The 26,679-nt window shown below is 34.0% G+C and overlaps 2 protein-coding genes and 1 long non-coding RNA gene across 8 annotated transcripts; 2 read left to right on the plus strand and 1 right to left on the minus strand.

Annotated features, from left to right (window-relative positions):
- Positions 1-576: 576 nt before the first annotated feature.
- Positions 577-4,741, plus strand: LOC143303369 (omega-amidase NIT2-like). 3 transcript variants are annotated; one of them, XM_076622845.1, is made up of 6 exons: positions 577-678; positions 766-912; positions 1,475-1,659; positions 2,061-2,229; positions 2,504-2,737; positions 4,474-4,741. In XM_076622845.1, exons 1-6 carry the CDS (start codon positions 594-596, stop codon positions 4,512-4,514), a joined length of 861 nt encoding a protein of 286 aa, XP_076478960.1. In that variant the 5' UTR covers positions 577-593; the 3' UTR covers positions 4,515-4,741. The 3 variants fall into 3 exon arrangements, with proteins under 3 accessions (XP_076478960.1, XP_076478961.1, XP_076478959.1); XM_076622846.1 differs by having other exon boundaries at positions 4,477-4,741; XM_076622844.1 differs by lacking the exon at positions 4,474-4,741 and adding an exon at positions 2,889-3,512.
- Positions 4,742-4,764: 23 nt separating this feature from the next.
- LOC117162132 (uncharacterized) lies at positions 4,765-23,047 on the minus strand. Of its 4 annotated transcripts, XR_013059572.1 has the most exons (6): positions 22,111-23,047; positions 21,264-21,359; positions 13,463-13,635; positions 12,222-12,370; positions 10,345-10,551; positions 4,765-6,960 (listed from the first exon to the last, which is right to left on the minus strand). It is a non-coding gene; the product is annotated as an uncharacterized LOC117162132 (long non-coding RNA). The 4 variants fall into 4 exon arrangements; XR_013059575.1 differs by lacking the exon at positions 10,345-10,551; XR_013059573.1 differs by lacking the exons at positions 21,264-21,359; positions 22,111-23,047 and adding an exon at positions 16,376-20,590.
- On the plus strand, positions 22,677-26,406 carry LOC117162134 (katanin p60 ATPase-containing subunit A-like 2). The gene is made up of 8 exons (XM_076622847.1): positions 22,677-22,686; positions 23,025-23,095; positions 23,512-23,709; positions 23,804-24,092; positions 24,269-24,437; positions 24,496-24,608; positions 24,822-25,021; positions 25,172-26,406. The coding sequence occupies exons 3-8, from the start codon at positions 23,627-23,629 to the stop codon at positions 25,530-25,532; spliced, it is 1,215 nt and encodes a 404-aa protein (XP_076478962.1). The 5' UTR covers positions 22,677-22,686; positions 23,025-23,095; positions 23,512-23,626; the 3' UTR covers positions 25,533-26,406.
- Positions 26,407-26,679: the final 273 nt, after the last annotated feature.

Consider the following 26,679-nt stretch of genomic DNA (forward strand, 5'->3'; position numbering starts at 1 on the left):
ATAAAACGTTGAATTATTTCCTTACGCGCAGAGCAATTTTATTTCAAATTTCTAGCTTCAGAATGATAATTACGTATTTGTAATTATCAACAAGCTTTAAAAATATGGAATATTCAGCCAGATGAAATATAGGTAAAGTATTTAGAAGAAAAAAGATTGAAATGTTTTATGTAAAACGATTAAATTAAGTGGTTGAGTTTGAAAATTTGACTCGGTTTAATAATTCAATGGAAAAAATATTCGCCCTATGAAAAAAAATTCATGTTCCTGTCGATATATCGGCGAGGTGCTCCTCTACTTTCGACTGCTCTGCAATTCAAATGCAATACTCGAATATACATGGCGAAAGAAATGGAAATTGAGTAATTTAAGGGAACCAATTACTCTCACGTCGACGTAACTTCAAAATGTTTCACGTGTTGGTGTTTGCGAAATGAAGTTCGTCGTTATCCGATTAACACGCTTGCAGATGCGTTCTTTTTGTTGCAAAGTAAATGAACAAATTGTGAACAAATAATGTTTACAACTACATCAAAATCAATGTCCTAAACTTTACCAAGAATTATTAAAAATCCCTGCGTATTGCTTACGTAATGTTGATATTGAGTAGTACCATACATAACCTCAACATTATGATACTTACAAACATCGCTAAACAAGTAGTGCGAACGATGTCGAGTAAGTATTCACTATGTAAAAAGTATTTATAGATAAAAAGTATTGGAAATATATAACCGAATGTATTTAACTTTTCCAACATTTTAGCATTTCGCTTGGCGTTGGTACAACTTGAAGTAAATGAAGTAAAACGCAAAAATGTAGAGGGGGCAGTTTCCTACATTTCTAGCGCAAAAGAGCACAATGCTGATATTATAGCTCTTCCTGAATGCTTTAATTCACCATATGGAATACGTAATAATTTGTTTTTTTTTCAATAATTTACCATGTGTGTAACAACTATATAGAAAAAAGTAAAAGTAGATAAATTACCTTACCGTTTATACTTCCATAAAGATTGTGAATTGAGTCGAGAATATAGGATTTCCCCATTTTCATGATTATCGTGATTTTTGTATAAATATATTTTTTAAGATACTAATAATTAGGTACTTATAAATTAGTATTATCAATTATTTTGCATTTATAATTCCGCCTCTAGTATAAGTGTTAATTGAAAACTAACTTTATGTTTCAAAAAGTACTAGCAAAGTCGTTGAGTAACAAGCCACTGATGCTAACACAAATAGCATTGTCGTAATTAAATATTTCTAAATATTCATTTTTCATTTTGAACCTGTAGAAACAATTTATTATATATACTATTAGCTAAGTAATTGCATATTTAATTAAGTCGAAATATAAAACTTAGTTATTTTAATAATTTAAAAAATAAAAAACTGACAAACATTTCAATTTAATTTATGGTTGGAACAAAAGACAGTTATTTTTCATTAATTGAAATATTGCAATGCAGAGTACTTTCCAAAATACGCCGAGAGTATTCCTGATGGTGAAACGAGCGTTGCTTCATCGAACGCAGCTAAAGAAAACAACATCTATGTAGTTGGTGGTACGATGCCTGAAATAGAGGGCGATAAATTGTACAATACCTGTACTATTTGGGGTCCCGATGGAACTCTGATAGCAAAGCACCGAAAGGTAAGTAATATATTCCTTTATGGCTTTGAATTTGAAAATATTGGGGTGAAGAAAGTGACTCTATCTAGGAATAATTTAGGAATATACATATGTACATACGTATACTATAACCAATTCTATAATTTACGGTTTATAAAATACGTTATGATACGGGAAACGCCCATTTTTGTTGTAATGTGTTTGTTGTTGTATAAATTTTTCACATACTTAAAATATTATTATACTTATTTTTTCTCCTTTTTAAACATTATTAAATGATAAGATTTTTTAATAAAAGAAAGTGATAAAAACGCTGTCAGTTATTAAATAAAAAATAATTAAAGTTTAGGAGTTGGTAACTTTGATATTAAATTACAAAAGTTGCAGCAATAGAATTAGCGACCACATTTTTATGTTATTAGGTACATCTATTCGACATCGACATTCCTAATAAGATTACTTTTCGAGAGAGTGATTCACTCAGTCCTGGTAACTCCCTAACGACGTTCGATGTGAAGGGCTGCAAAATAGGTATTGGCATTTGCTATGATATTAGATTCGAGGAAATGGCACGCATTTATCGGAACAAAGGTACAGTAATTTAATCGATCAATACTTAACTAGCAAAAAATTAAATATCTTTCTTAAATATATTCTATATAAAATTAATATAATCTGTAACTCTGTATAAAAAGAAGCTTAATTTAAAAAACCAGTATATTTGCTGAAAATGAAACAAATAAAAGAATTAAAAGCACAATAAGAGGACTGTCCTCGCATATTCAGAAATGATGGAATGTGAACCGTGCAACTACGAAGTTAATTGGTATTCGGTGGCTTCATATTTCCTGCTTCTCTGGGTTAGGTTGCCAAATGCTGATATATCCAGCGGCATTCAATATGAGCACTGGACCACTGCACTGGTCATTACTTCAGCGTTCCAGAGCGAATGATAATCAATTATACGTTGCTTGCATATCACCGGCTCGTGTTCCTTCAGCAAGTTACGTCGCATGGGGGCATACACAGTTGACCAATCCCTGGGGAAAGATTCTTTACGATTTGGAAACTCAAGAGAATATGGCAGTCACCGATATCGGTAATTTACAGCTTAAAATTAAAAGCGAGAGACCCATGATGTAATTAATTTTTAGTCTCGTTAATTTATCGATTTAGCCATCTTCCTCTGTATTTGTTGAATTTATTAGTAAGCATTACTTATTACTTCGTATGTTTCTTTTTTCTAACAGATCTAAAAGTTGTTGAGGAAGTAAGGGCTCAGATTCCTACATTTTCTCAGAGACGTACAGATTTGTACGACACTGTCTGTAAGAAGGAGTAACTCTACACTAAAACAGAAAATGTTTTTTTATAATATTTCTACTACAATATCCTTTTTTTGTGAATTATTACTAATTTCTTATCATTTGTACTAAACGAATGACTCAATTAAGAAAACCAAAACGTTATAAATAATAATCTGTATATCTTGTGTATCAACATGTAATTGGATATTATAATAATATAGGAATGCTATAATAATATAGGATAATAATATAGGAGAATAATAATATAGAATAATAATATATAATAATAATATGCTTTTAAACACCTTTAATATCGATCACATAAATTGTTATAATTCACAATGATTACGCATACATAAAAGACCCCTTGATAGTAAAATTTACGATCAAAAGGCAATTACGTATCGTTTAACAACATTTAATTTATAACACCTTTTAAACATTTAGACAGATTAACACATAACACTTCTTATATATAAACATCAATTCGAAGTTATCAGCTTGGAGAAATTGGTCGATTAATACCTGTAGATTGTCTGTCTCGATGAAAGACTTAAAGAGGTCGTTTTACTAATTACAATAAGTAATTTCGACTTTTTTGCGCTCTCTTTCAACGCATTCGAGACCGAAAGAAATTCATATCAGTCAGTAGGCAAGGGTATAATATACATATTTTATATATAACTTATGTAGTAATGTATATATCATGTTAATTTCATATTTTTTTCAATATAGAATTATTATACATATATATAATAATATAATATATATATATATATATAATAAATAATATAATATATATATATATAACTGTACATAATACATTATAGAATAACATAGTGTATAATTTTATATTTTAAAAATATGAGGCATACTATTTAAGATTGTCATCGATTTAAAATCAAAGTATGAAAAGGATACCCTGGAGAGAGTAAAACACAGAATCATTCCAACTAAACATTCAGATCGTACCGACACCTAGGTATCGTTTTACAATTAAATCTCGGTCTCGAATGGATTAAAATGAAATACATCATTGCAGCTTCAACATCTTCAATATCGAGGAGATTCAAACTTTACAAATAAAAACGGCCTGTTCCCCTTTCCACGACAGACTCTCATACCATATCCGCTCTTATCCAGGCTTTTACTTGAAACCAGCAATGCGTTCATTTACAATTTAAATTTACCCGGACCATCCACTGAATCGTCAGCCCTTTATAAATATATAATGAACCCAGAACATGTGCCTGTGCCCCTGGTATCGACGCTTGTGATGTTCGTACCGGAACCTTCGCACAATTTCAATTTGTCACGCGTGAACATCGATTCTTCCAGGGGTCACAGCTTTATGCGGCTAAATCCTTTAGAACGATTAAAATGATACTAATGATATGGTATTTTTTACAAAGATTTAACATATCCATAAAATAGGAAGTTTCGTGCTCTCCTATTTTATATTAATTATAAATTAATAAGTTTTATATGTGTTATTTATAGATCTAATAAATTTTGTATTGGTTTACAGCAGGTGCTCCGGGTATAAACAGACGACAAACGAACAAATAGAAATTCAAACTATTGTCGTTGTTTAACTCGCATGGGACTATAAGCTCGAATTGGACTTAAACGTTACGATCGTCGAGAATAATTACTATATGTACCCTGTACGACGGGCAGAGAATCTTAAGTTATTAACGGCAATTCCTTTGTGCATAATTCAGGTTTATTAACAACCTGTAATGGATAATCATCGATGAACTCTTTTTGAATAAAGTTCACATTTATAAAGCAAACACTATAAAATACGACAGGACAATTGTAATCGATAAATAACATTTTATTAGGATATTATAAGAAGCTAAGATATCGAGGTACATTAAAATTGAGTCCGCTGCAACCCTCATGACATTTAAAATCCTACGCGTATATTGAGTAAAGTTGTTATATTAAATATAATCATATTAAATACAAGCTCGTCCGCTGGATTCCCAAATTATTTGGTTAAATACTTTTAATACGAGAATACCGAGTGTTAACAGTAGTAAATCCTCTATATGGTATGTTTACTTTGCTATCTTGAATAGGTAAATAACATTTCACTTTAACGCATTTAACCAATATTAACATTTAACATTTAACCAATATTATACGCATATGCACATAATGTTACTGTTACATATAATGATATATACGTAGATATACACGTTAATTAAATCCTCTATATGGTATTTTTATATCAGTATCGTAAACATTGTAAACCGGAAATCTTTTATTACACACGTACATATACAGTCAATATTATTGTTACATATAGTGATACATACGTTGATCCACACATTAATTAAATCCTCTATATAGTATTTTTACTTTGCTATCTTGAATAGATAAATAATCTCGAATATAGACATACAGGTACACTTACGTTGATATACACCTTTGTACAAGGTGTCAAAAAATTTTTTATCACAGCGTTTTTTTAAGACGATTTTATAGCTTCGAAATTGATCTTGACATGATTTTCGTTGAGAAATTTATGTCGAGAAATTTAGATGCTAATACACAAGAGAAGTCCTTAGAGAATAAAGATGACAAGAATCCATCTCCATCTATGTTAGATAGTAGTAAACGGAGCAGTCGTTATAATGTTGCTGCAAAGCCTGCTACTTCGCCAAAATTTGAAGAAATTGTTTATAATCAAACCAGACAATCAAACACAAATAAAATTTTGCGAAGCGCTTTAAAAACGAAATTAATCGAAGACAAGTCTGAAATAATTAATAAACAAAAGGCATCGGAAAATGTAGAAAATAAATTTGCCAAAGAAGAAAAAAGAGGTGTTAAACAAAAATCAATTTCAGATAGTGAAAACGAAACAACTGATACTCGTCAACGAAGGGAAGTTCTTTTAACGAACGCAGCTAGTGATAGCGATAGGTATAAATCTGTAGAAAATGATAATGCAGTAACGGGTGTAATAGCAACTGATGAAGCGAAACATAGAGGCAGACCTAGGAGATCGGATAAAGTCGAAGTTAAAAAAGATGAAGATACAAGTGTAAATTCCGACCAATTGCGGGGAGGAGACGTCAACGGGGGTCGTAAATACCCGTTACGATTATAACAATCGACACCACGAATTGATCGATCCCCTGATTTCCGTTGAGATAATAGGGGTGATTGAGTTTGTATAACACTGTGATTCACTGAATTATAAATTATATATTTCCAACACTTAGATTACACTGACGTAGAGAAATAAATAGTTAACAACTTGTCGCACGAAGATGTGATAGATATGTACGCTAGAGCAGGGCTCTTATAATGGAAATTAATGTATTAATGGACTTAGCACTATAATATATTTAGGAGAGAAGATGTATGTTCGACAACACCGAGAACCGACAAAAGATTTTCGTGAAGTATGCGACTCTCGCGCTATGTGTAGACTGCCGCGTTAGGCGTTAGTTTTTAGACTGACTGTCGCTCTTTTTCTAATACAGAAGAAAAGTTCGGTGTGGGTGTGCCCCTGTGTCTAAAGAACGCGGATTCGTTGTTCCCACTTTCGTTAGGAAAAGTGAGGGTAACGAACCGCGGTGTCGATTGGTCATGACCTGCACTACTGCTCGAAGGGATGAGTAGGAAGTCTCCTACCATCGTGGTGGATAGATGACTGTGTGCGTGAGGAAAACATAGCTTGTTTTATTAGAGGGCTATTCGGATTTTCCTAATGGGTGCATACCCGCTTTCTCCGTGTTTTAAGTACGCCTAATAAACCCAAGGACCTCTCTAAAAACCGACTGTGTTTCGAGAATATTTTTAAGCTTTAGAAATTCTTCAAGACAAACGGATTGAAGACACATGGCGAAACAATACAGGGAAGTGAAAGTTATGGTGGGTCCTTAGGTTTATTGAGGGTCGAAGTGACGTTACGCAGGCCGGTTGTTGTCCGGTGGCGCGAGCTGGCGCGGGCTGGCGTGCAGATGTTTTAGGCGGCGTAACAACAAGGAAGATCCTAGAAAATGAGAAGGGTGGATTAGAAGAACGAAGAAAACTCGAAGAAGATACAGAGACAGAAGTCAATTCAAAAGGTATATTAAATAATAAGTGCGATTTACTTGATACCGAAAGAGCTATTGAAATTAATGATACGGTTCAAGATATTAAATTTACTGAAGGTAGAAGCCGCACTCAAAATGATATGGAAGATGTAGTAGAAGTTTCACAAGAATTATCTAATAAAAGTAAGTTATCAGAAATAAGGATTGCACTTAACAAAATTGAATATACAAAAACTATTTTACGGAATAAAAAGAATTCATTAGAAAGAGAAAGAGGAGTAAGGGAAAAGAAGAAAATGTACAGACAGAACTGCAGAGTGCAGTGTATCAATGTGCACTAAAAATGCAAGCAACGTGACGATTACTTTTAGAACACCACAAGCACCACGAAAACACAATCAAGACCAAACAAGATCAAGTTCAAAAGTGAAGTTACGTGAGCTTATTACTGCTAACGACCAAAAATTGAATTACGATCCCGAGCATCAACTCGCTGATCTTCAAGTAGAATGTTCCGACAAAGACAGGACGACACAAGAGTTCGAGAAGCACATAGAGGACATGAAGGAGGAAGTGCGAAAATTAGAATTGCAACTCGACGAGTTACAAAAAAAAGAAAAACACACACGCACGTAAAAAGAGTTCAATCTTTTGGAATACAAATTGAAGAACTAACAATAAAATTAGAAGAAATAACACAGAAGAAATAAGTCACAAATATGAAATTGCCTGATGGCTGATGTTGATCGTTGACGTTTATAATGATTGAATTTCGTCAACGGCGCCATCTGGATCCTTGTTGAAAAATTAGAATAGCCGCAACAGCACCATTGAGCTCATCGCCCAGAGTAGCGTTTGTTGGTGAGTCGAGGAGCTGGAGGATATCTTATCCTCAAGGACATAAATTTCACCGGTTCCGGTAATGTTTTCTACGTGGTCCAAGCATTCAAACTCACAACATCGTTTTCCAAGGCGAAATTTCCTGCATGGCTGTAGTAAACAGAAATCGATCAATTGTACAGATCAATCGTCACTCGACTGCTCGAGAATTCAGGTCATCCAGAGAATAGAATAGAGACGTGGAAAAATGTAGTGCGATCATCGCAGTGGGAGGAAATAGGGGGATAGGGACCAAATGAATGAACGAGATGTTAAGGACAACTGACGATAAGTTCTTCTTTTGTCGAGAATTGCATGTTTGTGAATGGTTTGTGGGTGGTTAGGTGGAGAGAATTGAAGAGTTTGGAGGTGACTGGAAGAGTGTTTTGGGCAAGGTAGATTGCAGAATAGTTGCGGTAGCATTGTGTTAATTATGGGTTTGTACATGTAATCTTTGTATGTATCACTACATACAACCTAACGTATATCTTTAATAATACATCAGAGTTTTAGTTATTTCATAGCTATGAATTTTATACTCTATAATCTTGACGTTTTATTTCACAGAAGCGTTTGAATATCCATAAAAATTAAATGAACCAATGTATTCATTATCTTATAGAGAAGATATATTATTTTTAATTATGTTCCAATTATTTATCATGATCCTGATTTCCTTATTCTAAAAATTTGAAAGGAAGTTTTGTAGTTTGATACTTTCAGCGACAAAGGGTCAATATTGCTTTAGTATATTTCGTCACATATACATGTATATCTATATATCCACCGAAAATGCGCTTTTGTAGACAAACGCTCGATTCGCGTCATAGCTTTTAAAGCTTGTCGCATCTCAATCTGTTGGAAAAAGTTTTTCTTGTAGCATATTTTATTTTTACGAACCAACAAGGTCTTTGTTTATTTCCTTCTTTTCTTTGCTCCAATTCGCCCATTGTTTTTTCAAGGATAGTATTTCAGAGCCATTAGTCAAGTTCATTGTAACAATAAACGTACGTTTCGGAAACATTTTGTGCTGTGAAACAGAATACACTAAAGTTTGAAGGTCACATCGCTTTTCGAAAGTTTATAAATGGAGGTGTATGACAGTATCACCAGCGACAGTATCACTGTCCCCAAGCGCCAAAATACGTTCTGACTACTATTTTATGTATCTCACAGAAGTATGTCTTCATTCATCATCTCCCATGCCATCCACCAACGTGTTCTTAACATGTTATCTCCTAGTAAAATATTGATGTTGAGTCAGATATCCAACTGAATAATCTTTTCGGTGTCTACTATAAGACATTTAAAACCAAGGCTCGTACACACGTGTGCTTATACGTCAGATGTAATACTTAACACGAAACCTGCTTATATTAATATTAAATTTATGCATAGTAGGATGTTCGACCTTTGTAAAAATGAAATTATAATACATACAGTTTCACCGTGGAAAAGTGAATCTTTCTAGCATGTCCACGCAAATGCAGGGGAGGGGAGGACTGTGCATGCACCAAACAACTTTACGTTCGTAATTTTTCACACAAATGTACAACTGTAGGGAAATAATTATCTCTGATTTTTCGGATGTTAGGAATCGACAATATCGCATAACGGAATGCTGTGTTCTACGTATTCTATTTTTGTTACGAAAGTGGTACAAACGAAGTCCACATAAGAATAGTACAACAAAATCGGTTGAGGTTAGGTTATCGTGCAGATATCGCGGCTTTTGCATTGGAAATCACGCAACTGCCAGTCTCGTCGTTCCTTGTAAACGAAAGAAAGGTATTGTAATCGGTCGGAATTAACATAAAACTCGTCGCATGCGACCATATGGCCTGAATGTTGAATAAACGAGACTAGAGCGCGAGCTATGTGATTCTAACCGTTTAGGCGGAAACTAATGATTGTAACCAGAGCCGAGATATATGCCAATATTACTTTGCTCGACAAAGCGTATAAGATGAGGAGAGAATCGCGATAAGGTAGAACAAGAGACAGATATTCTCTACGTAAAGCAAGTCTGTCAACTAGATTGAAATCCTATAGCTATAACTACAGTGAATCCATATTCTGGCGAATTGTCTTTTCACAAATGAAGCTTCTGAAGAACGGAATTGATACAATAACTACTGTTCATTCATAACTACTGTTGTAAGAATCTATATATTTGTCTATCTATATCTATATATATCGATCTATATATATTTGTCAGAATGTCATTTTATCAAAAAACCCATCCTCTGTAATCATAGTTTAACGAAGGCTATAAATAGCCAACTAATATTTGCAGTAATAAACTTCACTTTCGAATAAAGTATACGCTCTATAAATTGTAAATTGATAATTTCGTTATTATATCATTTTTCTTAGTCTAAACTGAATTCAGTGAAAAGAGCTTTCAAATGAATTACACACTTCATTAGTTTATGAATTATATTCGTTACCATACGTACAAAAGAAGGGTGACTGGTTTAAAAATTCAAAGGGTAGAACCTCCAAGCTCACGATTGGAAACAGATTCAGTTCAATGGTTTAATTTGCCATTTAATTGAATTCTCTGGCAATTTCAGCGAACTGTGGGCTTTAGAAGTGTCCAGCATTCAAAGGCAAGACCTCCTCCATCTTTCTCTTTCTTTCAGTTCCAACCTCAAGTAATTGACCTGTTAATTCGACGCTATATTTACATGCTAGCAAGGGATTCAGACGACTTCATTGCGTTAAATTCGCAATTTAGCAAACACGAATGTCTCAATCAATTTGTAGTTCGAAACAAATAAAAGATAATCAATTTTTCAAAATAACAATCGATATGTTCAATGCATTTGTCGATGCATTTGATCGTTATGTTCATTTAGCATTTTTATAATAAAAGCGTAGAACACATGTACATACACATAATATTCCATGAAATGATTTATACAGACTATGAGTCTCGTTTTATCATATTATAAAAGAATGAATTTCTCCCAATAAATGTAACTTCATACAAAATCTCGTTTAAAAAATTCAGTTTTTATTCTCATCAAATTAATTTAATATCGGAATATGTCATTTTAGTCGTTATAAAAATTTTATGTCAAAAAGCGTTCACAGATACATATATAAATAAATGTCCAATCCTATGCATTTATTTAAATCATTATTTAAATTCATAATTTATGAAATCTGAACTTAAATATTTATTAACAATATTCTGACGAATATGTAATGAAAGATAAAAGCAGCTTTATTTTTTTTATAGGATGGCTCATGCTTTTTATTCATTTTATGTTTTTCGTTGTCAGCGCGTAACTACCTATCAGCCGCATGAATGCCAGGTTTTACTACTCAGAAGCGAAGAAGCGAAGAAGCAAATATACGTTACCTTGCATGGAAAAACGTTAGATACATATAAAAGTCATAACGTAGCTATTTACACATGGGGAATATTTATTTTTGTATGAAATATTTTTGCTTCTGAATTCTCATTATAAATGTACGTCCATTTCCTACGTTAAAGTACGTCTCTGCTTTGAAAACCTTCATTTAAATATAACGGTTAACAAAATATTATTAGAGAAATATTAAAACGAGACGCTAAAAGAACATTTTAATAAAGTACAAATGATTATTTGTTCTTTATTAACTTGCACTGCTGTAACTCTAATTTTATTAAATTCTAAATGAATCATTTATAAACTGAACCGGAATATAAAATTTTATTCCGCAAAAATCATAAAGTTGAAAGTTAGGAACGAATAACAAATGAATAACCTAGTTTCATTAAAAGGCACGTGGTTAAGGTACGCCAATCCGCGTAATAACTTTGACACTCCAATTATTATAAAATATGTATCCTTAAGGGATTTTTTTGCGCGAATGCAAAATACTTTTCATACGTGCAACTGAATAAATGGGGCGTGATTTTCAATATTTCTTTTTGTAGAATTTATAACAAAGTAACTTTTTCACAAATGTTTTCGCTAACATTTTTACAACGTAAATGTCTTCTTTTGTAATTAATAATTTCAACATTTCTCTGAACAGTTTCGTTGCGATAAAAAAAATATACAAAGCTTATGACGTGCTTGTTTAAAAATATTTATACGGAACAAGACTTTGAATTTGTCAGACCAATCGTTCTAACGAACGAATAAATTAAACGACTCGTAACAAAAAATTATTCCTGTCCATGTTTCTCTTTGTAAAAGTAATTCAAGGCAAGTTAGATGAATCGCTGTGTACCCTATTCGCGTAGCATGTGCTTTAACGACCAGCGTGCAAGCGTTAACGGTGTGCTTTAGTTTCTCTCTGGTTGTGTCAAGTGTTTAAGTAATGAGCATATACTCACTTCGGGCGGGTGGCATACGATCGACACGCACCAGTCCGGCCTCGAATTATAGCAGATGCAGTAACTGCAAACCGAAAGTCCGTCCTCAAGCGTAAGAGCATGTCGAATGGTTTCTCCTTGAAAGTCAGCACAGCTGCTGTTTGTAGCATCTGAAAACGATTCTCAGCTTGAATATCTTTGCCATTCGACGGTCGTACGCGCAGTTACGTTAACCGTTTCAACGCCACTCAGCGTGATCATGCTGTACGCGTAGTGTGGTGAACTGTGTCGCGATGTTTGGTTACGATTGTCAATTCACAACGCGCTCGGTTCCGAACGTAGCTTGTCGCTAGTCTATCAGAGTTTCCTCTCGTAATTACTTTTCTTTCAAATAATCGTAAACCAAATAAAGAAAAAACTAATGTATAAATTACCTCTTGAATTGGAAAACCAATTACAGAACGTCACACAAACAAAAGGTAAAGCACGAATATTTGGCAACCTTTTGACTCTTTAGTGTAACGTTTCTGATATAGCTGATGAAGTGAAGCGTGAACGCGTTGAACGGTATGATTCGACAAAAAAAAGGAGCAGTGCAATCGAGTTGATCGGCACTTCTCGTAAATAAATAAACGAAGCGCTATTGCGCTTCATGGTACAATCCGATACGGATTTTTAAAACATCCCTGATACTGAAACGGCTAATAGCGTTACGAAAACGATCGTGCCAGGAAATTTTTGTTCAACGGATCCGCATTGCGGCTGCCACGATGCTTCTACGTAGCATTGATGCTTCATCGATGAAGCACGATTGAAATTGGATATTCGATTTCTTACTGGGGAGAGAGTTTTCATATCGTGTTTACTGTTTCACTTCGCAAGTGTGCTTTACAGTATACGTTAGAACTTGAAATCGAGCTATTTGAGTTAAAGTCGCTTGTAGCTTGAAATGACGTTTAAAGGATATAAGAATAATAGAAGGCTAAAATTCAAAAGTGTATATATACATTACTAATATATAATGCCTATAATATATAATATAATAAATAATAATGCCTATATATTGACTACTTTATCAATTAATTAAATCCGTGCATATCAAGTTTTCTATAATTTAGTACTTTCGTGTAACTACAGAAATTTGATGCAATATAAAACTTGATTAAAACAGCGATTCATTAGGAAACGAGAATAATGATGCAAATATTTTTTGTAGCCATTATATAGGATTTCGATCGCATAATTAATCAGTATCAACTTACCATTCTTTAACGGAAAAGCGTAAAGAGGGACAGGCGGTACAGAGACCGCAATTATGATCACTTGCAGACAGAATCTCCAACAGTACATCTTCTTAGTCGTAATCAGATCAGATGCGATCAGATGCGTAAAAGAAGTTTAGCAGTAATGTAGGTACCGCACTAGCCAGAAGTATCTGCGACAGAAATCAGAATACACTCGTTTTCGCATGGTTGGATCAATTTCGCGTGGGACTAACCTGATTGAACCTAACGCGGGATAATTGCTCAACTCACGACCTTAACCAGCCCGCTTGATTCTCTGTAAATGCTTGAAATTGACGCTTGGATTCTTTCCAGATTAACTAGCTTTGCCCTCCCCCCCTCCCGTTATCTATTTTCTTAGATCGACTTAAACTGCCGCAACATATTATCTTTCTTCTTTTCTTTTCTTTTCTTTTCTTTTCTTTTCTTTTCTTTTCTTTTCTTTTCTTTTCTTTTCTTTTCTTTTCTTTTGATCTTTTAAAGCCCTAAATCGCTGGCTATTATATTTTGTACACTCAATTACTCTGTAAGTCATAAGTACATATGTTTTACAATGTTATTTGTCATATTTCAGTTAAACCCCAAAAAAGCCAGAAATATATTTGCAGCGTGTTTTAACGCGTCCCTGGCAAAGATCTCAAAAACGAGTTGCGACACAATTTAAAGCGACAAATAGCACCGCGTGTCTCGTTGTGGTAACACACGGTTCGCCAGCTTTTTAAAAGCGCTCTCCGTTTGCTTTTTCCTCTCTTCCCTGTCTCTTCGTTTTTGCTTAACGAGCAAAACCATTTTCGCGAGGACGAGAGTACGGAAATGACGTACTGGCAATTTTGTTTTGCGATAATACAAGCAGCTCGGTTTCAGTGAATTAAACTTGGCCCCAAGCTTCTACTTATCCCTACCTTCCTTTCCTTTATTTTCCCTTCTATATCGGTTTTGCGGTTTTCCACATTTCCATCACAATAAACCATGTTTTTTCTCGATTTTACATGTTAGCCAATGATTCACGGCAAAAGCGTCGACTGTAAAAATATTTGTAGTTGCAATAGCAACAAGTATGTTTTCTCAAATAGAAAATATTGGCAGCGTACACGCTGGCAAAACAATTCATGAATAGCTCGTCCTCTGCTTGTTATTTGTTTCGATACTGTTAGCAAACAAATTCATGAAACATACTGGTATAGCGTAAAATGAACATAAAAGTTTTGCGTACACTTGAGAGCTGAACTTTGGCTGTTATACGTATATTATATATATACGCACACAGTTATGTATATGTATATATATATAGAAAATTCCTTAGAACTTTGAGCTTAATAACATATTAAAATCATTAACATTAAGGAGGTGAACTTTACTTACCAATTACCAAAGTTTCTTCCGCCAAATAATACATAAAAATTGAAAAAGATAATGTAACTAGTTTTAACTTTTTTTTGTGTTATAATTTGAATCACTCGATTTATCCGACTGAGGATGGTCGATCGCAATCTCAATTTATACATATTCTCATCGCATGAAATAGATCACATGAGGGATTTTCAAAAGTCGATGGAATATTAATGGCGATTAATTATTTACAGGTGTATTCTGTGCGGCTAAAGCAGTCACCTAATGAATTATTGAGTACCAGGAATGTTAGCGGTAAACAGGATTGCGGCTATGAATGATTCTCTAATGTGTATATTAGAGATGAATTTGATAATTTATCCTCATAATATGCAATCCGCTTTTAAGTGGAAATCATAATTAACAATTTCTGTTTGATCAAATATGAAGAGCAGATAAATCGATACGCTTAAATCAATATTAGAATTTCTTAACATTTTTATCAAATATTTTAGCACTGTAGAAGCGTCGTAGTAGAGAAATATTAGGTTGTTCCAAAAGTTTCTTTCGTTTTATAAGAAAGTAATAGATGTACAACATTTTTCGTTTTATATTATTTTATTGAATTACGTGTGATCCACCTTTTTCCAATTTAATATAAAATAATATAGAATAACATAACTGTCATTTCTTTATAAAACGAAAGAAACTTGGCACAACCTAATAGGAATTTACTTTTATTATCCATTATAAAAATGGATTGTTAATCCTCTAGGAGATACGAACAATATAATTGCAATTAATAAGGAATAAGCTAGCATAACTTAAACCAGCTTTTGCAGAAAGCTATTAGCTGAAGATGTTTATTAAACAATGACAACATGAATTTTCTTAAGTACCCCATTTGGTACTTAATCTACTTCGTAAGTACTGTGTGTCCTAGCCTTCAAAGGATGCAATTTTAACCAGAATGTTTCACATTACCTACCCGTATTGTTTCCTTGTAATATAATTTATATTTACATTATCTACGTTACGTTACATTCTACGCGTTAATGTAATGTGATTTTTATTTCTAATCGAAGTTATTTAAAATTTGTAGTATCTCAATAAAAAATTAACAGCCTGCAAAAACTTCACAGAAGCATTAGTATCTTCGAAACTATTGAATTCAAATGGCTAATATTCTTTAACAATATGCACTCGACGACGTTTATCGAGAGAAGTGATACTATTATGTGACGTAATAGTTAAACTTTCAATTCATATACATATATCGTTTATGAAAAAGTAGTCATTCTGCTTTTGTGATCTGTGACACACTATAAATTCTCATAAGCTAACTAACGCGTAATCTTCTGTAACGTATTAATATAATATAGGTATGTATATCTCGACTTTGAGCAACCAATTGGTGATAAATAAGCTTTAGTACATACTTCTTACACGTAACAAGAGACCAGTTAACATCTCTGCTCTTAAAAGAAAAACGAAAGAAACTCTGAAAAGCTGCAGAGTTCAGGTCGAATAACACCAGCTCAGATAAATGACCCTCTAACTTACCTTTGTCCTCATCGACGTCAGTGATTTTAAAGCTAGTTATAAAGTGCACTTCTCAGCCAGCGTCCACGGCAGTCAATATTATTTAACGGGTCTTAACGCGATGTAAAAAGGGAAAAAGGAGGAAAGAAGGAACAGGGAAGCAAAGAGAAGAAACGAATTTTTCATTTTCTCGAAACTGGATCAAGTTTCAGGCTGCTCGCCAAAGAGTCTGTAGCTAACGAGACAAGATTAGACAAACCACGCTTTAAAATTTCCACAGAACTATAATAATCCTCGAAATCAATACAATTTCAAATCGATCCATCGCCTGATTAAAAAATGAAATAGGATGAAGCTCACTAGTCGGCCTTTGAACTTTCAATAGTGCTTACGGCTCGTATACTCTAGTTTGAATGCTACAATGTAAGCCAAGTCAACTGTAACTAGCGTTCGTGTGATTGTCGCTATCTATTATTCACGCGTTACACGTTCACCAGACAAACGCGTCTACCGGTTGACATTGTTTTCTGTCCTGAGCTTCAAAGCAATTATGTTGCTTCGTGTAATCAAATCTCGCCAAACTAACGATAAGTTCTTGTTTGATCTTACACAGTTACTAAAACTATACAAGTTAAACCAATCTAGCCTAAACAAGTAATGTCGTTATATATTCTTTTTTAAATCTATATATTGTTTAATAAATCGTGGTTAGGATATAGTAGCTGACAAAAATATTCGGACAAATATATTTGTAGAAACATTTTAGGAGTGTATTATGCATAGTGGCACCATTTAATACTGTACTGTGACTATCATGGTCGTGTTGGTATTATTCGAAACTAATCTGAAAATCTGTATGGAATTTGTAAGATATTTAGTACGAGTACTGTGCATTACTGATATGTACACAACCGAGACGAGATAACGAAGGTACTGCTCTCCATCGTTCATCGCTACGCGTTGCTAATAGCAACGTATAATGCATATATATCTCGCAAAGACCATAAAAGTACCCAATGGAACCACGTTTAATATTTGATAATAATGTCCCATTACAGTTTCGTCATTTTCAATTAATTAAACACGACCCTCTCTTTAAAAATTAGAAGATAAAATACGTAATACAAATCTACTCGAAATCTTTTAAACCTTACGGACGACTACTTATGGTCTTTAAAAGCAGCAGGGATTAGCAGAATATTAACTGCGGATTTTTCTTGGACCGCAGCATGCAATATGGAATATGGTTATTAAAATGTACACTGAAAATTTCATATCCATAAGATACTCGTGCTTGTAGAACCTTGAAAATGAATTCTTAACCCAAATAGTCGACCGCGATACTCGAGAAATTTTGCGAAGCTGACGTCAATACCAATATGTACCGTCGTTGTGCTATTATTTCGTGATAAGCCGTATTGATTGCACTTCCATTTCACGGAATTAATTTTTCCACACAAAAAGTGATAACGATAATCGAAAAAGGAAAAATATACTACCACTTTTCGTATCAGCATACACAAGCGCACTCGATTTTACACGAGTATACAATTTGCAAATTCGACGGAACGATCGGATTTAATTATTTTTTCGATATTTCAGGCATCAAGTTCTATTTACACATCGAACGTTGAAATACGGCGAAATACAAAATGTACAAACCACTCTGGACATTAATTAACTTTAAACGTTATTGATTAATTAAAGAAACCAACCATTGTGTTGATTTTTACACTTTGAAAAATTGTTATCCACTTTTGCTTTGTTTAAAAATTGAAAAAAAAATACGTTTATTGTAAGTCACGAGTATCTCTTTTATTTATTTAAACTTTAGATCAAATATTACAATTTATAAATATATCATTTATTTAGATATACTTGTAATATCTGTTTTATAAGTTTGTACAACCATTTATCTATTTATCTATTTTATTTGCACATAATCTTTAAAGACTGATTTTGTAAAGAATAAAAAATTGTGATTCTATTTAAAAACGATCGTGTCAGACTCAAGTGATAAGCGATATATATTTCAGCGATATATATATTCAGATTTCACCATCACATGAACGGTGCTATTGGAAACGTTTCACAATGGACGTCTTACAAGCGCCTGCGATGTCCGTCATATGTAAAGCTATACCACTGAATCACGGCCGCCATTTAGTGATTAAGGTCGATCACTTAGAGCTGTTAATCCGACATAATGGCGAGCAATACATCGAAGACATTATTGGAAACACAGTTACAGTTCAATTTCATTGAGCTTATTCGCAAATAAATGTGTACAATATATTTTAGAGGTTTTAAATATTACTGCTGACTAAACTTCGCGTCTGCGCATCATCTTTCTTTAACTTTTTTTGCATTTTCTTATCGACGCATGAAGACGAAATGCGTAAATTTTATTATTTATTTAAACATTACTATATTATGCTCAAAGTAGCGGAATATCGTTTTATTATCAATATATGAAGAACTAAAAGAATTAAAAAAGAATTTAAAAAATATGTAGTTCAATCAATACTTCGTGTATTTTTCTATCTCCACAAGACAATATCCGGACCAGTTACGCTTACAGTATCAACAAAGATTTGTCCAGCCATACGGAATAAGTCGTACTCAGTAGTTTAAAAGTATTAACCGCACGAACTCCAGAAACACTTTTGAAGTAACTTTCGAACCAATAAATCCCCGAACTAAGAACTGTCATATTTCGTTTCTATTTATCGAATATTGTTAGAAAATGCAAAAAAAAAAGAAGTTAAATAGAAAAAGTACTTGGAAACTTAAAAGAAAAAATCTCGAAAAATCTCTTAATACTTTTTACTGTCGTCTTGAGACGCACCATATGTTAAGCTTCTTCGTAGTTACAACTTTTACCGCAGATGTAACGAACTGACAAATGCTAAATTTTAAATAAATGTTTTTAAATAAATGTTTAAAATAATACATTAAATGTATTAACTTTGTTGCGCAGTTTCATTTAATTTCTTACGATATGGAGGGTTTAATTACGTTTAAGATATCTATTTGAATCTTTTAAATTCGAAGTTTTTTAAAAAATTACCTTAAACTTTATAAAATTAAATCGTCTTCCCACTTTGTTGTATCATAAAACAGTCGTCTTAAAATATTCTATATTTTCCTCGTCTTAAAAAATCTCCCTACAGAAAGAATAAAGAAGAATAAATTCCCATACGTTAAATTTCGCGTGATTGATGGAATACATAACGATAACGAGAACTAACTAGCGACAACAAGCAACCATTAGCAAGGACAACTGGCGACTATAACTGTCGTCTCTATGATGTATGGCGACTAAGGAGAACAGCCAGCAACTACGGATTACATGTAACAACCAAATGCCCCACTTCTAAAAGGCAACTAACTTGCAAACCCTTTGATGGTTTCTGTAGCGTGATATACCCCTTGAACGTGGTTAAAGAATGTGGTCGCCGCTGGACGGCGGTTTGACAGCAGAGCGATCTCGCCAATTCAAAGCTTGACATTACAAACTACCGAGAATCATTAGGCTCGTTATCGAGCATCTAGCTTTCAGAAGGTGCTTTATCATATGATATGACTTCGCGATATTTTTATAGCAAGAAGAATGGCCAACCTCTAACAAAACAAATTTTTACTAAGTGCTGCATGTGAGCTGCAGGCCGGCCTACTAGGGAAATTTGACAAATGAATAAACTAAAATATATACGAATATATTCGTTATATCATAAAATGCCCGCATTATGTTCTCTAACACCATAGAGGAAGCTAAATTTATATATTAAAAAATTGGAATACCTGTTATAAGAGAGTTAATTAAATTCTAACCTATCGATGACTCCATAAAAACCTTTATTTCCTAAAAATGTATATCTTCCAAATTCTCCTTAGAAAGTATCATAGAGAAAATATGAAACCTGAAAAGTACATCACGCTGATGCCTCGATCAACCCTCGTGCTTCGCAGTCCATGTGTCCGAGCGATGAATTCCCTCCAAATAAGGAAAAACCAAAGGGAGGTCTTCTTCGAAGGACGTGAGAGGGTAAGGGAAGCAACGGGAACGATGATCACGCGATATACTGGCGGCGTACGTATAGAACGGCTGTTGCGAGAGAGTTCGCAAGAAACAAGAAGAAAAAAGGAATCGTAGGCCGACGCGATTATACGCTGTCGACGGACAAACAGCGACTGAGCCTAACTGAAACGAACTCTGTCGCAGTATGAGCACGGGCTACGTTCGCGGGTCGATCGAACACGTTCTGCGCCTCTCCTCGGCACCGGCGTCAAAACCACCCCCGACGAGCGCAACGCACTGGTGCACATGCAATATTAACCACTGGTCTTTCCTTTTTCGCGCGATATTATATCAGCACCTATGATACCATTTCAAAGTCCGCAATCAAAACATTAAATACCGCATTAAAGCCATACAATAATTCGCAATATTCATTCGTAAACGTTATTGTATATGTACTTAATTAATCGTTATTATGTTTCGAATGATTTACTACCTCGTATTCCATAAGCAGATATATGGTTCATTTTCACCTCAAGTACGATATAATTTCTAACAAATGTTTATAATTCACAATGTAAAATATTTATAATTCATTGGAAATATTTTTCTATCACGGTATAGTGGTCAAATTTCACATAAACCACAAACATATGGTAGTCAGAAGCTATACTCACGACATGACAAATCATGAAGATGTCATGAAAAATGGCATCCGTCCATATATATTCAAACGCAACGAACAAGTTCGAACTTTTCGAGAACAAACGATTTGTTCGATAACATCTGTCGCGAGCTTCTCTTCCTTTAACGATAACAATTGACAACTAAAGCTCGAGAGGCTCGTAAGGATGAACAGCGACGAGTATCTAGAAGCTATGTACTCACCTGGGCAAGGAGACTCCAACACCAAGGACGTTGGAAGTTTCGAGAAGCGATGATGGAAACTGAAGTAGCACGTCAGGTCAACTCCGGCGAAAACTGCTAAAGAAAGAAAAATCCAACTAATTTGTTTCCAACGATAAAATGAAATTAATTTGTTTCACAAATTATTAACTGGATATTATTCAAAAATTATTCAAAATTCGCTTGATTGATTCACGGCCCGGGACATTTGGGTCATACCATTTTGGTAATGGACGAAAATGGCAGAAGGAAGAACGACCGTTTTTTTCATATTTCTCTTTCCCCGGGAAACGATGGAATGCCCGAGCACCTTGTTTCATTTCCTCTCGACATCAATTTCAATCTTTTTAAACGAAATATAATCTGAACGATGAAAAGTTCATTCAAATAATGCTTCGCGCCAGACACTCACGAAAATTAAGAAGAAACACGGAAAATTCGCGAATAAAACGGATTTCTTTGTCCCAGTGAGATAATAAACCTCGTTCACGTATTGGTTTTTGAAATCAATATATCCACCAATGTGCACTCGTTTAACAAGGGTGATGGAACGTGCCAAAAATCTCTCAAGAGGGTCTTGGCAACGGAAGAGTCGAAAACGTCACAATTATGAATGAAAAATTCGAATAGTTGCTGATTTTACAGTCGAAACCGATAAAGAACTCCAGATATTCCCCCAATTAATTTACAATAAATTCGCGAAAATGATCGATTGCTGACGTCATTGTATTCTAGAAAGATTGTAAAACGATAAGAATTTATTGAAAAAACTTATATTCGATGATAACACTTCTAATAAGAGTACTAAGAGGAGCGATTCTGTACTCACCTTCCTGCCTCGAAGTACCGAACGCAATTAACCGTCCGCCCAGGATGGAACCGTTCGGAACTTTTGTAAGTCACTGCACGGCCGCTGCTTATGGTGGAAATGTAATAGATATAAGTACAGAGCGCGTGAGCGAACTAAAAACGCGATAGAGAAGTAGAGAGAGGATGTTCCGTCCTTGTCTAATGACGCGCACTTGTACAGGAAATATGTAACAGGGGTATACGAGCAGCGTCAGTGTCCACTAGTGTGCATGCCTGATTAAACAAGGACAGGAAGTATCTATACATGGTGTTCTCTTTCTATTTCCATGTTGCATCCATCTTACTATACAGTACACACACTCAGCTATTCTATCATTATATTTGTGCGTTGCTTATGTGTGAACCAAACATTTCCATGGCAACAAATCGTTTGTCTCTTGTTTGATGCTCGGTTTTCAACGGAGTTGAAAGAATTTTTTAAGAGAAACGTAATGGACGGGTTGTTTTTAAAGTAATAAACGGAAATTCTCGTATCCATTGAGAAACGATAGGCGATTTGAAAGTGTCACTATGAACGGTGATTTATCGATGCAAGGTAGTATGAATAAGATATTTTATAATCTGCGAAAAAAGGTAAGGAATATTCTAGATTTTAGATTTTAGATTTTAGAATTTCCACGTCACAGACGAGTGTGTTTTGTTATTTGATTTGTAATATTGCTGCAGTTCTCTTAATAGCTGTTCGTTTCATGCGATACTCGCACATAGTATCTATGACTTTTGCTTCTAACAATTTTTATAATTAGGCTGTATCAAATATTTTTAACGTTCGTGTTTCATGAAAAATCATGTGTAACTCGTTGAATTCGCAAATGTAACAAAAAATTACATGAAAAAACTTATATTATTGTAATGAAAAAATAATTATATTAGGAGGAGAGTCGTATTTCGGAACGTCATCGGAACATATTATACCTTGTATGTGATTATTTGGAACACAATGGGTGAGTATATTATAATTAAAATATATTCCTAGTTCCAATTCTCTTGAATAGTGTCAGTGACCAATCGAAATAGAAATCAGTGGACATCGTGGAAAGAGAAGGCGAAACCAAATTTGAAAATTCGACATCGGTAATTCAGTAGTTAAGAATAACTCAATCGATAATGTAGATTAACTAGTTATAAACAAATATATGAAATATAAATTCAAATTATTCTTATCCATCTAAAAATTGGAAATTAAAGAGCAGAAGACAAGAAATTATCTTCGAGGATTTATATAGTAAATACATTCTTTTGCCTGTCTTACCTAGAGATAAAACAGTTGTTTGATGGTTATCTTATAGTGTTCAGTCATTGCGAAAAATATTTTTAATCAGTTAAAAACTATAATTAATTAAAAACTACATTTCTTTAGGTATATAGACATTAGCGATGTATTATTCCGGGAAGCTCGTCTATCTCCCGAACATCGGGTCTGCGACAACATCGATTTGGAAATTATCGTTGCAGAGTATGAAAATTATTACAAGATGAAATTTCAAAAATATCCCATATTGTGTAAGAAAATAACTGGAAGGGAAATGACGAGGGAAGTGACAAATGCAAGCAAAACGTAAGAATTTAAATTATTTAACGATATTAAACGGTATTCAACGTATCGTATTCAACATATCGTATTCAACGTATCGTATTACAATATGATCCAGTGTTTGTAGAAGTATTGAGACAAAAGCCAAATCTGTTAGTAAAGAAGCGAGAAGTGAGCCTGTGAAAGAGACGAATCTACAGCAGAAGATAACTGATGACAATACGAATCATATTAATCTCGCAATGACAGTGACGTCACTATTCCCCAATGAGAGTGATGGACGTTCATCAGAAGAGCTATTTAACGTCCCAATGGAACAATCCATGCAATCGAAGATATTGAAATGCATTGAAAAGCTTTATTCAGATAATCCGGAATTACGAAAGATTGCTGAGGACATCTCATGCGTAAGTTATTTTCGATTAATATACGTATCGTAAAGCTTTTAAACGATAAAATTCCCGTCGATAAACCGTCCAACGTATATCGACGATGACGTGATTTCAGTAACGCTTCAAATATCAAATTACGTAACGTTTACTTAATATAGAGAAGACGCCATTTTATCTTTGTATCGTCACAGGAGATCATAGTAAACAAATTAAATGTACATTGGGATGACGTTATAGGCCTAGAAGAATGTAAAACCGCTGTTAAGGAGGCCATTGTGTATCCCCTTGAGTATCCTATCTTTTTTGATGGCCCGTTTTCCCCCTGGAAAGGTATTTTGCTGTACGGCCCACCTGGTACAGGTAAGATACTCGCATTCTTTTCATTTCTGTACGTGTTTACAAGAAATATACAAAACAGGGAAAACGATGTTAGCGAAGGCAGTCGCGACAGAATGCCATTGCACCTTTTTTAACATAACTGCCAGCTCATTGGTCAGCAAATGGAGAGGCGATTCCGAGAAGTATATACGTGTAAGTTGCTTTGTCTATGTAAGTTTCTTTGTTCCTTTGTCTATGAAGGAGAGATTCTAGGTATAAAAAGATTTGATTTTATTTTTCGTCATTTATATATAAATAGAATAGTTGTTTGGAAAACGAAATGATATCATATTCGTGATGAGGCAATGAATTTAAGGAATTTCGAATATAATATTTAATGAATAATATATTTGTTAAACTGAACAGGTTTTATTTGAACTTGCCTATAGTCATTCGCCTACAATTATTTTTATCGACGAGATTGACTGGATCGCCACAAATAAAGGAGACTGTATATTGTCTGAACCTGCAAAGAGATTCAGATCAGAACTTCTTTCTAGATTGGATGGATTAGTGTCTAATGAGAATTCTAATGTAGTTCTTCTGGCTACAACTAATTCCCCTTGGTACGTATATCACGTTATTTCAATGTTTTCTAAGTTGAAAATATCGTAATATTTCTCCAAATTCCAAATATGTTATTGTGTTGTTTGAAGTATTCCTTCATTATTATTAGTATAATAGAACGATAATATTTATTGTAAATATGTTATTAGGGGCATTGATGCAGCTTTACTCAGGCGTCTCGAAAAGCAAATATACGTATCATTACCCAATGAAGTTGCTCGACTTGATATATTCAAATTATACCTTAGCAACCACTTATTAGAAAATACAGATATTGTAAACCACATAGTAAAATGTACTGAAAGATATTCTTGTGCAGATATAAAATTGCTTTGTAAGCAAGCGTGGCTACTAGAAATAAGCCCGATATGGAGGAGACTTGAAAAGAAAGAAACACCTGTTACCACTTTGAAATATGAATTAAAAAGTTATGAAATATTAGCAAAATTGTTAAAAAAGATGTCACCTACAGTTATGCAAATAGATAAATATGATACATGGAACAAATAAATACGCAATCGTAAGGACAGATATTGAAAAATATAAATAAATGGATTATCGTTCGAGAAATCATTCGCATGTGTGTGCATGTGTGTATGCGCGCATGTGTGTGCGCGCATGTGTGTCCGCGCATGTGTGTCATGTGTGTCATGTGTGTGCGTGTGTGTGCGCGCACGCGCTATAGTTTAAAATGTTCGGTTGTATTATATCCTTGTATTATATATGTCGGAGATGAAAGGAAAACCGGAGCCTTCCCTTTGCAATTTTGAGGAAGCCTTCTAATGCTTTAGCCTAGATTTTATCATAACTGTAATTAAGCAATTGTCATTTGTAATTGTTTGATATTTGTGAAAGCGAAAGTGGGTTCGAGGTGACAACTGGTCGCCGAACGTAGCCACGGTCACGGGATAAACGTTTTGCCTGACGAAGGTGTGGATCGGTTGTATTGTTCTCCCTAGAAATCACATAGAATTGTACTTTAGAGATGTCGATATAATGGGACACACGTTGTATTAGGAATCAATCTCCAGACAGAAACTGCCTAGTAACGGCGTTTGAATCTTTCTCGATGTTTCCAAAGAGTATACAACAAACTTTTGACAGAAATTGCCTAGCAACAACGATTGGAACCTTCTCGATGTTTCCAGCGAGCATATAACAAACAAATGCAGTCGTATAGCGAAAAAGATTTTCATCAGATATTCATTCGTGTGATCGCCTTGGAAAGTGATACATCGAGCAATTTACCGAGTGTCTCAGCAATTGTATTTTGTGTTTAAAATTATTCTACACATAGTAAAGAGTTATCCCGTTGACCGTGGATTCGTTTGAACCCCGGAACATTGTTAATAGCGTTAATTAAATTCATTATTCGTGAAACCTATCAATCGTTAATCTCATTATACGTTAAATTCATTATTCGTAAGACATATTATTCGTTCCTCTTATTGTTCGTTAAACTTATTAATCTTTAATCTAATTATTAGTTAAACTTATCGTTTGTTAATCTTATTATTTATTAAACTCATTATTTATAATATTTTGTAAAATCTTCTTTATTCGCGTAAATATATTCTCTGTTTCGAAAAACAATGGCTAATTCAAACAAAGGATCATTACGCGCCTTAAATCCTAATTATAACCCGACATATATATG

This window comes from Bombus vancouverensis, chromosome 11 (genome assembly GCF_051014615.1).
Source record: "Bombus vancouverensis nearcticus chromosome 11, iyBomVanc1_principal, whole genome shotgun sequence".
Lineage (NCBI taxonomy): Eukaryota > Metazoa > Arthropoda > Insecta > Hymenoptera > Apidae > Bombus > Bombus vancouverensis.

What these genes read in the sequence shown, in the direction of transcription:
- LOC117162134 (XM_076622847.1), top strand. Translation starts at nt 23,627, where the DNA reads ATGAAATTTCAAAAATATCCCATATTGTGTAAGAAAATAACTGGAAGG. An exon ending in TTGCTGAGGACATCTCATGC is followed by an intron (nt 24,093 to 24,268) that starts GTAAGTTATTTT and finishes GTATCGTCACAG; the next exon opens with GAGATCATAGTAAACAAATT. An exon ending in ATTCCGAGAAGTATATACGT is followed by an intron (nt 24,609 to 24,821) that starts GTAAGTTGCTTT and finishes TAAACTGAACAG; the next exon opens with GTTTTATTTGAACTTGCCTA.
- LOC143303369 (XM_076622844.1), top strand. Translation starts at nt 594, where the DNA reads ATGTTGATATTGAGTAGTACCATACATAACCTCAACATTATGATACTT. An exon ending in AGTAGTGCGAACGATGTCGA is followed by an intron (nt 679 to 765) that starts GTAAGTATTCAC and finishes CCAACATTTTAG; the next exon opens with CATTTCGCTTGGCGTTGGTA. An exon ending in TGATAGCAAAGCACCGAAAG is followed by an intron (nt 1,660 to 2,060) that starts GTAAGTAATATA and finishes TTATGTTATTAG; the next exon opens with GTACATCTATTCGACATCGA.